Source organism: Acinonyx jubatus, chromosome A2 (assembly GCF_027475565.1).
Source record: "Acinonyx jubatus isolate Ajub_Pintada_27869175 chromosome A2, VMU_Ajub_asm_v1.0, whole genome shotgun sequence".
NCBI classification, from domain to species: Eukaryota; Metazoa; Chordata; class Mammalia; order Carnivora; family Felidae; genus Acinonyx; species Acinonyx jubatus.
The window spans coordinates 108734321-108746401 of record NC_069383.1 but is presented as its reverse complement, the minus strand read 5'-3'; the positions used below and the strand labels follow the sequence as shown (position 1 = coordinate 108746401).

Below are 12081 nucleotides of genomic sequence, written 5' to 3'. Positions count from 1 at the left end.
CAGAGTGTTATTAGGATCTCAGGAGGGAGCTACTAACTCAGCCTGGGGAGGTGGGGGGTGCCAGGAAAGGTTTCCGAGTTCATAGAGAGCAAGGATGGAACTTGAGCCAGACCACGGGCATGGGCAAAGATGGCCAGCTAAAGAACAAGATGTCCTTCTTTGATTGGTGGACAGGCTGGGGCAGGAGGCCAGAGGGATACGCTGGGCAGGGCAAGGAGCCTCTGGGGACTGCCTGACCGTGCACTGTGACATGACTGCGCAGCATCTTCCTCTTGTTACGCAATCGCACAGTGGTCAAGAATGTGCACGTGAGAGCCAGCCTGGCTGTGCTCAGGTTCTGCTGAGTTCTCAACCTCCTGGCTGTGTGACCTCAGGCAAGCTGTGTAGCCTCTCTGGGCCTGACTTTTCTCATTAGAAAAATGGAGAAAACAGACGTACCCGCCTCATGGGGTTGTTGTGAGGGTTAAAATGAGTTAGCGCATAACACACTTAGGCCCATATCTAGCCAAAGTAAATATCAGCTGTCAGCACTGGCTATTATGTAATGCCTGACTGTGCACCAAGCCTCCTGCCGGGTTCTTTTCCATAAATTCTCTCAATCAACCCTCACAAAGACCCCGTGAGCTAGGCGTTATTGATCTGTTTTACAAATAAGAGGTCTATTTCTAGCTCCCCCTATGAAATTTTAGACCCCTTCGCGGGTTTTGTTCTATTCCCGTCCCCGCCGCACACTATTTGTGCTGCGGGAGCCCTGCCAGAGACGGAGGGGAACAAAGTCATCCTGGCACTGTGGAATAGCAGGGGAAACAGTTACATTTGGATTCCAGCAGAGCCTGTCAGGATTCTGCTTTAGTTATGGGAAAGGGGTCCAGCTCAGCCTCTCAGTCCCACTCACAGGCCTGATGACAAACGTGCCGGGTGAATTTTTTTTTAAAGTCAGAAAATTTGGCAGTAGGGAGTCTGGTGGATGTGGATGATGGAATGAGCCACCCGGGTGCCTGAGTGGGATGCCTTGGGGATAAGCGAGAACTTACAGCAGGCGCTGCCCCCAGAGCAGGCCAGCAGATGCCCTCCCCCCACTTCCCTTGAGGGCATCATGAGGGTCTGTGGGGCTAGCGTCCTTCCCTCCCTGGGTCGGATGCCCCCACCTTGCCATCTGAGCTGCTGCCTGGTGGTAGGAACGTCCACGGTGCTCACCCGACAAACGGGTTTCCTCCCACAAATCCTGGGCTTCCGGAATTTTCCTATGTCTTCAGTTGGGCATTCAGCTCTTCCTTAATGAAGCTTGCCGTTGCTTTGGAGAGGGCAGGCAGGAAAGAGCCTAATGTTTTCTACTTGGCACCAGACTATGCTAAGTGCTTTAGGTGGGTTCATTTCCACCTCCTGACAGCCTTGTGCGGGAGGTGTTGTGACCTCCTCTGCAGGTGTGCACTTAGAGGGGAAGCTGTCCCAGCCAAGTCCACGGTCCTGTACGTAACAGATGGGGGCATCCTTCGTAGAGGTGAATGCTTTTATTCTAGCACCGGGCCCTCTCTTTCAAGCCATTGGTGGCTGCAGGCCTGTTTTCCCCTGCCCCCAACCTTCCAGAGGTCCCTACACAGTGTGGGCCCATGAATAGGCCTCACCTTCTGGGGAGTGAGCAGGCAGAGTGGATGGCTGGAAAGGCAGAGGCCTCACCCTTGGACTGCAGAGCCCTTCAGCACACCTGCGCATACTCTCTCATTTCATCTCAAAACCCCAGGGCAGAGGTGCTGTGTCCCCATTACACAGGTGGAGAAACTGAGGCCCGCACCCATCCAGGAGCCAGTTTCTGGGAGCACTGGAGTGTAAAGCCGGGGCTCTAGACCGCAGGTGGACCGTCTGTGCGAGCAGAGGAAACAGCTTCATGGCAGGCAGTTACAGAGTGCCAGGAAGACCCAAAGCTTCCAGACACGTTTGGTCATTTATGTGACACTGTACTGTCTGGGGTTGGAGGTGTCGGGAGTATCCCCATTTGACAGGCGAGCAAACCGAGACCTAGAAAGTTGAGTCGCTGAAACAATGAACAAGCAAAGGAATAAAGGGAGAAACAGTTTTTTGATCGAGGGGACATTCCACTTTGTCGGGCCTGGGCATGGTCACACCAGCCCCGGTTTATAAATTCTGAGAAGTTCTGCGGCATTGTTCATCTCAAGGGCTGCATATGCTTTACTGGGAGCTGCCCCACCTCCCAGGGCTGGATGCCAGGCAGGCCATCTGCTCCTGGGGCTGGGCCTCCCCCTCTGACAGTCATTGCCTTCTCCCGGAACGACTGTCTCCCAATGGGCTGCAGCCATTAAAGAAGTTCCAGGAAAAAGATCTTCGCCAGCCTCTTCTGCAACCTAATTTCTGCCGCCGTGGGTATTGCCTTGTCTGCATAAATGGCCCTGCTAATTTTCTGCTGCTGTTCTCTGCGGGAGTGAGGGAACCGCTTTGCCCGGCACCTGCTGAGAGCCCAGCCTGCAGGTTCCTTGACAGACATCATCCCTCATCTCTCCCTCCATTCTCCACAGCGGCCCTGGAAGCTTCAAAAAGTCACATCCATTCGCGGCTCTGCTCTGAGCCATCCTCTGTAAGGAGAAACCCCTCCCGTTCCTTGCTCCTGGGACCCTACAGGCTCTGGCTGCCTCCCTTCTCAGAGTTGATCTCAGGCCCCTGGCCCTGCAACCAGGGTTCTAGATGCTGAGACCTTCTTTTTGCTCCTGGGATCCATTACACACCTGTGTTGCCCTGGGCAGGACCACGCCCCTTGATGCCTCCCATCCATCCACACCCCTGACTTCTCTCTTTCTCAGCTGTCAGTTCTCAGCTTAAACACTGAAAGAGCCCTTCTGGGTCACTCCCTCCTGTCCAAATAAGGCTCCCTGTGGTCCCTTCTCTCTGTGTCCAAGGCACTTGTCACAGTACACGCCCACAGGTATATCCTCTGCGGAGCGTCTGTCTGTCTTTCTCGCCGGACTGTGAGCTGTGTGAGGGCAGGGACAATGCTGTTTCTCCCTCTGTGGGTCCCCGGCGCCTGGCACTTGATAAGCTGTGAGTTGGTACTCCTGGACGGCCTCAGTCAAGGTCCCCTGTCGCTGCCACCCTGCAAGTGTGGGCTGGGAGCCAGTGGTGGCTTGTGCAGGGCCACGCTGGTGACGCCGGGACCGAACCCGGTCATCCTGGCTTCATTGTGTCCTGTTGACAGCCTCCCAGCAGCCTTGGTGTTTATTTTACCATGTCTCGGTTCCTTACTGCTGACTGCGTTCAGAGCAGAAATATAATCACAACAGCTTGTGAAACCCCAGACAAGAAGTTCCAAGTGGAGGTCAGCATCCAGCGGTGAGAGGGGGCGCTCCATCAGACAGTCTCAAGCTGGGGGTTTCCCTTCCCCCAGAGACACAAAGCCTAAATGCACACGGCTGGGGGTGTGGCTGGGGGTGTCCAGAGAGACAAGGTGGGGGCGCTGCGAGGGGTGGGACCTGGGGGCGGGCCAGCGACAGGGGAGCAGATGATCACACAGTACAGTGGCCACACGTACAGCAGGTATGTTGGGGGGTGGGGGGAGGAAGGTCTGACAAGGGGAGCAGGTGTGACCTGACAGGTGAGGTGGACGAAGCAGTGGAAAACCCAAGGCCAGGAAAACCTGGCTTCCCAAGGCCCCTGCCCCTGGGCCTGAACTCCGACTTGGGGGGCTGCAGGGGGCGGAGGGATCCGGGCCACAGGGGTCCTCCGATCTGTCAACAAATCCGTACTAAGCTCCTGCTGTGCACCAGCATTTTCCCTGGCTGAGGATATAGCAGTGAGCAATGTAGACAACACCCCTGTCTTCGTGGAACACATTCCAGCTGGGTGGGTGGGTGGGGGCAGAAGGGAACCTGGTGGTGGACAAGTGGTTTTGGACAGTCACAAGTCTCAAGGGACTCTTTCCACTGCAGCGGTCACAGAAGGCCGGAGGTCCACACGGCAGTCCAAGCCATCGTGCACAGATCGGGAGGGGTCCCCAGCAGATGCCTCAGCAGGGGCAGAGGCTCTGAGGTGGGAGTGGGCTTGCTAGTGGTTTGTGTGCCCTTCAAGTCTGTGTTCGGTGACGGCACGTTAACCTGAAGTCAGCCATGAGAGAGCGTTTACACTGTGGAAACTGGCAAACCGGGACCCCCCACCCCACTTGTTAAACATTTAGCAGCGCACCCCAGTTGGCATGTCTGAGCGTTGGAAAGGAGGCCACAGGCAGAGGGGAGGGGGGGAGGTGAGGATGTCATCACAGAGGCAATAGCTTTGTTCTCTTGCAGCCAGAAGTCTCTGAAGGGTTTAAGGCAGAGGAGTAATGTGATTTGATTTTCACTTTGCCAGACAGATCCTACAGAACAAAGACTCGGGTCCAGGGAACAAGTAGGTGTGGGGAGGGGGAGGGGAGACCCAATTATCAGAACTGGGGCCCAGGCAAGAGCTGAATGCATAAACTAAGCGGAACCCCACTTACCACGGGGCAGCTGAAGACCAGAAAGAGGCCACTTGTCCAAACGTGTGTCTGCTGAGATGGCTGGTCTGGTTCAGAGATGGGGGCGGGGGGGGCGGGCAGGGAGGGGGCTAAGCCTGCAGGTGCTGCCTCATCCATGCAGACAAGGACTGAAGAAGCCTCTGCTCCCTGCAGTAGGTCAGTTCGCTTTGTTTCCAAAGGAAAGGCAGCAGCGAACTCTGACAGCCTGTATATCTCTACAGATAGAACATGTGGTTTACCTGGCATGTTCCCTGGGCAGATAAGTGGCTCCAAAGTGGCTGTAAGCCTCCAGGTCATTAGCTGCATTCTTGCCACTGGCTGAGCAGTACGGTTGCCCAAGCCGTGCACTGTGATGACTGCAGGTGCTTCCGCATGTCAGAACCACCGGGGAGCTTTTCCTACCCCAGACCAGTTAAACCCAGAGGTTCTCTGGGGGCAGGACCTAGCCTCCGCATTTTTTAAAGCACTCCAGGCGACTTCAAGCTGTAGGCAAAGTTGAGAACCACTGGATTAGAAGAAATTTCTGTAGAGTCAGAGGCCAAGTATTTTTCCACATCATATCTCAGAGGTAGACTATTAATAAGCAATCCCAGGCATAATGACAGTGCCTTATGCCACTGCTTTGGGCACTAAGGGAAACCCTGAAGGCCTCTGCCACCAAGCCGGCCCTGACTGCAGTTGGTGGTGGGGGGGGGTGGCTGACCCAGCTCGATCGCTTGTTCGTCTGCATTAACTGTGGTCTGAATTAATACAGCAGCTGCCGCATCCCCAAAGGATGTGAAAGTGCTTGTGTCATCCCTTCTGGAAGCCCTTCTGCAGATGGGAGAGGACTATTTAGAGGTTCCGGCCATGCCCCTCAGTAGCTAAGGGGAACCCCCCCAGCCGACCCCAGAAGCGTCAGCTGGACAGGTGTAATCTGCCCAGATTAACGTCTGATCAAGAGCAGGTGGCCAGATGTTCCGAGGAGCAACGGAGACGGTGTGAAATGTTTCTCTTATATTTTTAGGAAACGGGCAGGGAGGACAGATGCCAAAGGCAGATGAGGTTAATGCTGGGATTTTGCACACTGTTCAAACAATAAAACGTGTAGCCTGGTGAAATAAGCCCATGCACTTCTGCCCCTGCACAACCTGGCGAGTGGAGCTGTCAAAAGAAACGGGCTTTTGAGTGAGGTGTTCATTCCCTTAACATACATCCGCCTGCCCCTCTTCAGTGCCACCGGGGCCTGGGCTACAGCACTGGTTCCGCCAGAAGAAGGTGGACACGCCTCCTGGACTCTTGAGCCGACCTTGAAGTGGAGGAGAGAGCCAGGAACCAAGAAAGCAAATGAATTGCAAAACAAGGGCAAACTGTGATGTGCAGTTACAAACCAGTGCAAATAATGGCAGAACGTGCTGTGTGGTGAGGGGCCAGTGGGGGTCAGAAAGGCCCAAGGGAGGGAAGCCACCCCAGGTGGGGTGGAGAAGAGGCCTCTTCGAGGTGATGTCTGTGTGAGGAGCAATCAGGGGAGATCTGGGGGCGAGCATTCGGGAGAGGGGACTGGCAAGGCCCCAGGTCCTGAGGCGGGAAGCACCAGGCGCTGCCAAAGAATGACTGCCATAAGGAGTGTGGAGGCAGGCAAGGGACGGGTGACTTGTGCTCTGAGCCTGCTGGTGGCTGACCAGTGGGAGACCTGAAAGCCGGAAGTCACGTGTTGTGATCTGTATTTGCTGTGTGACTTGGGCAATAAATTTAACTTCTCTGATTTGCATTCTCAGCTACAAAGAAATCAAAGCCTCAGACGACTGTAAGGGTTAGAAATCTCGTGTGTGGCGTTAACGGAGGAACTGACGTACCGTAAATGCTCAGGAAGATGGCAGCTGTTTTCCCCCCTTCCCCCTTCTCCCCCTCTTCCATCTCTACTCCTCCCCACCCCACTCCCTCTCCACCGCTCCTCCCCCTCCCTCACTTTTGGCAGAAACAGGATGGGTGTTGCTCACAGCGTTCACTCCTAGCCCGAAGGGGAATCTAGCATCCTATGGGGCTTATGCCAAGAATATGAGTCTTGACAACTGTCTGTTTGAGAATCCAAATGCCCTTTCATCAACCCCCACCATGGCCAGGCCGACTCTGGCTCGTGGAGAAGCTGGGATGAGTCACAGCACGGTCGTGCTAGTGTTTGGGTCCCAGAGTCACCCTGCCACACTGAAGGCTTTCCGGGGTGACGGGGTGCCCAGCCAAGCTCTGCTTCCAGATCCCGGGGCTTCTCCTGCACAGATCATAGGTGCAAAATACAGCTATTTCTTTCAACACCTCGCAGCCTTCATTCGTTCGTTCAAAACAGTGTTTGCAGAATCTCCACCATGAGCCCCAAAGTGTGCTATCTACTAATGCTAAAAGCAAGGGAGACATGACGTCTTTGCATGTCCTGGAGAAGATCATAACTGGTGGTGGAGGGAGGCAGAAAGCAGCGCCTGTCCTTGCGTTAACAGAGGGATCGCAGGATCCCCGAGGAGAGAGGAGACTTCGCAGAGCCAGTTGGGGGCTGTAAAACCTTTCACAGACGAGAGGAACCTTCAGGCTAGGTCTTGAAGTAAGGGGAGGAGTTTGCCAGACAGATACGGGGGGAAGAGAATACAAGGCACGCACATAATACAAATTCCAGCTGCCTGTGGAAGGATGGGTATTTAAATAAACTATTACACACAAACACGGAGAGCTGTATGTCAGTTAGGGTTCTTCTCCTCACAAGTACAGAAAACCCAGTGACCTACCTCAACAGCATAGCAGAAGGTGGGGATAGGGGAGAATGCTGGTTTCAGGTCGGGCTGGATTCAGGACTCAAGCAACAATATCAGGACGTGGGGTCCCTTCTTTACATGGCTCTCTTCTGTTGGGTTGACTCATCCTCTGTTTTTGCCGGACGACTGGAGCCCCTCGAGGCACACAGCCTCTGTGGCTCACACCTGGCGGGAAGCTGAGGGTGCCTTCTCCTGCCTACCTGAGCCAAAGCTCTGGGGTCCGCTCTGATGGGACCCAGCCAGCTTGGCTCGAGTCACCTGCCTGTCCCCGGGACAGGCCGTGTCCTGATTGGTTGAGGTCTGGGTCGCCTGGGCAGCTGGCTTGGAGGAAGCTGCCACGTGCGCTGTGCCCAATGCGTTGGCATAAAGTAGCTCCTTGACCCTCACGAGCCCTGCTCCTCCGCCAAGGGAGATACTGTTTTACAGGCGAAGGAGTGAAGCATCGTGGGATGGGTACTTGGCCGGAGAGTTCACAGGAGAGCCGGAATTTGAGCTCCATTCCATATAGCCCTGAAGCCTAGCATTTTTTTTAATTAAAAAATTTTTTTTAACGTTTATTTATCTTTGAGAGAAAGAAAGCACGAGTGGGGTAGGGCAGAGAGAGAGGGAGACACAGACTCTGAAGCAGGCTCCAAGCTCTAAGCTCCAAGCTCTGTCTGCACAGAGCCCGACGCAAGGCTTGAACCCACGAACCTTGAGATCATGGCCTGAGCCAAAGTTGGATGCTTACCCCACTGAGCCACCCAGACGCCCCGCCCTGAAGCCTAGCATTTTAGAGCAGTGCCCTTTCCCTCATGCATTTAGCTGGAGATTCAGTCTCCAGCTCACTGGCGTCACAAAAGCTCTGTGCTCAAGTGCAAGCTGTGCTCAGTGGTCCACCACCTTCCTAACCGGGCTCCCTCTCACCCCCGCAGGGCCCTCATCTTTATGTCCCATGGAGCCGGGGAGCACTGTGGCCGCTATGACGAGCTGGCTCAGATGCTGGTGGGGCTCGAGCTGCTGGTGTTCGCCCACGACCATGGTGAGTACCCCCGGGGGGACAGGGCCCGCGCTGCCGGCCGGTGCCTGACAGTTTGGGAACCCCCTCTCCTATCACCTCTCCTCCTCTGTTATTCTCTTGTGAATCCTGCAGTGACACTGGGAAGAGATGTTCTCCATGAGTGTTTCTGGGTTTAAAAAAAAAATCATTACGTAAACAAAAAAAAAGATGTCTGACCGGCAGTTTCCGTTGAGTCTGGGATTGAATGCAGGCTGATTAGAAATCCCCACTGAAAGAAACCAAAGTCAGAATCTGTTTATATAGGAACTTGCCCCAGGCCAAGGAATCCACTCTTGCATTTATAAAGCACTTTCGGTACAAAATGGGCCCTGGTCTTCTCCCAGGGGACTTCAGATGGATGTGATGTAGTCGGTGCAAGTACAGTTCAACCCCAGTTTAACCACAAGACGTTTACAAAGCATTTCAAACCAGGAGAGCAGCAGGAAAAGTCTCAAAGGACACGCTGTCACACGCAAGAAAACCCCAAACACACATGCACGTGCGCACACATGCGTGCACACACATATTAAATACACAGGCAGGCACATGTACACACACACACACACACACACACACACACACACACACACACACACACGTCCCCAGGCCGATTCTTCGATCCTTGGCCCCATAACAAAATCCACCATAACCGTCAAAAGGCCATGTTTATTGCCTGACTCAATATGGCACGCCTTCATCATTTTTGTGACTTCCCTCATGGCTCAGAAGTCTCCCAGCTTAGATCTTTCTTTGCCGAACAGTCTTTAAAATGAAGCGTTCCCTGTGACTGAACGTGGTGATTTCTCCACAACTGCGATGTAGAAATCCATTATCCCGGTCCAGATCCAGCCATGCAGCTTCCGTTTTATGTGATTTGAAAATAGATAATTAAGTGACATTGCTGAAAAGAGGGAGAGGGGGGCAGTGACAGGGCCCAGGAGTCCTTGCAAAAGGGAGGGAGAGCGTATCAGTACAGAGAGACGCTGAGAAGCTTGCTGGGGCACTTTGTGGATACCAGACTGCAAACGTTTACCAAGAGCCCTTCTTAAGCCATATATGCGCGAGCGTCCTTGTAACTGAGACTGTTGACTGAATTCTTCCTTATTGTGGTTGTAATGTTCTTTGGTGCTTTGCAAATGGTCCCAGTAATATTTGTGAGGCTGTTTGAGATGTGATATTTGAGGACTAACCCGATTTTCACGATGGGGACGGTGCCATTATTAACTTTGGCACTTTCCACAGTGTGTGAAGGCCCAAGTTAGGAATGCCTTCCTTCCCGTTGTCTTTGTCTCTGTTAAAATCTGTCGCAACCATCGTCTCCAGCTTCAAACTGAACAACGGAGGGACATTCTGAAAGCAAAGAATGATTAATTATACCCTGCAAACACTGAACACCTCCAACCAGAGTCTCACGTCTCTGTTGGGAGTCTTGGAGTCAAGTTACCTTCTTACGAGCTCCCCCTTGGCCACATCTGTGGGAGCGAGTACCTGTGGTGCCTGACTTATTTTGCCTGACTGTGGAACTTTGGAAAAAGGCTTCCTTTTCTGAGTAAAAGGAGACGAGAAACAGCCCACCTTTCGCTGTCTCCAGAATAGCATCTAGGATTGAGGCATAGCTCTCCGTGGTGTTCTAAATATAGTTCAAAATCGGTTGTTTATATTCACCTGTTTTAAGTTCCTTGGTTTATCGGTTTCTTCCAGGGACTCATTGGAAATATCTCCGGCAAGTGCCAAAGGGGAGGTGTTTTATTCAAGAAACGAACCCAGTTGAATGTGTGTGTGGCTTGGGTGGTCATCTACAGACGAAAGTGACTGTGGCTTCCCTGGTAGGAGAAAGCCGTGTGGATGGGCCTTCATGGCGGGGTCTTGTGCAGGCTGGAGAAGTGGATATGGGCTTAGTGATCTGTGCTTTATTCCTTCTTGCTGAGAAATGCGGAGGAGGAGGGATTTGAACCCAGAATGTAGATTCTAAAGCCTGGCCTCCTTTATGACAAGATACGGATGATATACCAGGCATGAATACATGCAGGGACATATACAGCCTTCATTCTTTCCAACGTAACTTTTAAATTTAAATGGAGCATAGGTGGGGAGAATGTCAGGCATTTACTGGGCCAGCTGGAGGTACACAAAGGGTTTTAAAATGCAGGGCTGAGAAAGACTGTTCAAGGGCTCATGGTCTCTCCAGGGTGAGGCCGCAGCCCCCATGTGTTCAGGCACACTGCCATCCTGCACTCCCGTGCATCGTCACCCCAGACTGTTAGAACCTTCACCCCAGAAAGCAAGAGGGCTCAGGCGCAAACAATACCTGGGTCCCTGTCCCCACTAGACTGTGACTCCAAGATCGCAGAGACCTTACTGAACCATTCCAAGCCTCTGTTTTCTCATCCACCAAATGGGTGAGGCAGTGCTGTAATACACCAAGGGTTGTTGGGAGAGAATGCATGTAGAGGGCCCAGCAGAGGGTGGAAACTTCTTCCCCTTCACTCTGCCCATCCCAAAACCCCCTCCAGCCACCATGCAGACCAGCTGGTGAGCTGTGTCCCCACCTTGGGGCCTCCAAGGCTCTGAGCAGGACCAGCTGTGCATCAAGCTCTGCGCTAGGCACTTTTCGTACGTTCTACTCCTTTTTTATTTTTTAAGTTTTTTAATGTTTATTTATTTTTGAGAGAGAGACAGAGACAGAACATGAGCAGGGGAGGGGTAGAGAGAGGGGGAGACACAGAATCCGAAGCAGGCTCCAGACTCTGAGCCGTCAGCACAGAGCCCAACGCGGGGCTTGAACCCACGAACCATGAGACCATGACCTGAGCCGAAGTCGGACGCTTAACCGACTGAGCCACCCAGGCGCCCCTGTTCTACTCCCTCTTAACGACTGATATTTTGACTGTTTTAGAGGTGAGGGTTCTGAGGCTCTGTAGCCAAGGGGGCGCATTCTCATTGCACGAAAACACTCCTACCAGTCACGCAACAGAGGCCTGACCGTCGTACCTGAACAAGACACGCATCTTTTTCTCCCCCGCCATGTGGACACCACTGTGCCACCACTGCCCAGGGCTCCCTCTGCAGTTTTGCTCAGCTGTTCTTAGCTTGTGGCTTTTGTGCCTGTGGGTACCAGCTCCAACCTCACGTTCCAAGCAGGAAGGAGACGTGGGCCGCAACACAGAGGAAGGGGCTGGGCTCATACCAGGAAAGCTCCTGGCACATTCCAGCTGGGTCTCATCTGCCAGCGCTGCATCACACGGCCACCGCTAGCTGCAAGGAAGGCAGGGAAGTCTCATGTGTTTGCTACGTATCCGCTGGTACAAACAGAACAGGGCTCAGTAAGAAGGAAGAGGAGAAAGGACCTTGCCAGTAGCCATCTCCTCTTCCACAGCACAATTCCAGGCTGGCCCAGAAAGAGCATTTCCCAACCGTTTCTACTTTGTGTGTCTTCTGGGTCTAACCGCATCCCCCGTCTATCTTATCCATCCCGTTGTTTCGTAAGGTTTTGATGCAGAGGTCTTTGTTAGCATCATCAGTCGGCAGTGGTTAACGTTCCTAACTGTGCGTTAGCCCTGGGTCCGTTGCTCTACAAGCACAAACTCATGGACACGGTAACTGAGGTCCTAATGGTAGAGTGACCTGTGTCCCCCAGAAAAAGTAGGCATCCCCTGTTAGGTGCTCCTCTGCGTAATAGCATTCAGCATCCCCAGTGGTAGCTCCGTCCTGTGGAGGAGACCGCCTTACCGTGTCGTGTTAGTCCCTTGCTCTCCCCCACCGAC

The 12081-nt window shown here is 53.4% G+C and overlaps 1 protein-coding gene across 6 annotated transcripts in view; it reads left to right on the top strand.

The window, feature by feature from the left end:
- MGLL (monoglyceride lipase) overlaps positions 1-12081 on the top strand; it is a 247223-nt gene that overhangs the window by 162570 nt on the left and 72572 nt on the right. For 5 of the 6 annotated variants that reach the window (XM_053218848.1, XM_027049801.1, XM_027049802.2 and 2 more), the window contains exon 3: positions 8193-8299. The exons of the other annotated variant lie outside the window; for it this stretch is intronic. In XM_053218848.1, coding sequence (XP_053074823.1) covers positions 8193-8299 — 107 coding nt within the window. The remainder of the gene's footprint in view (positions 1-8192; positions 8300-12081) is intronic. 6 annotated transcript variants of the gene reach the window in all.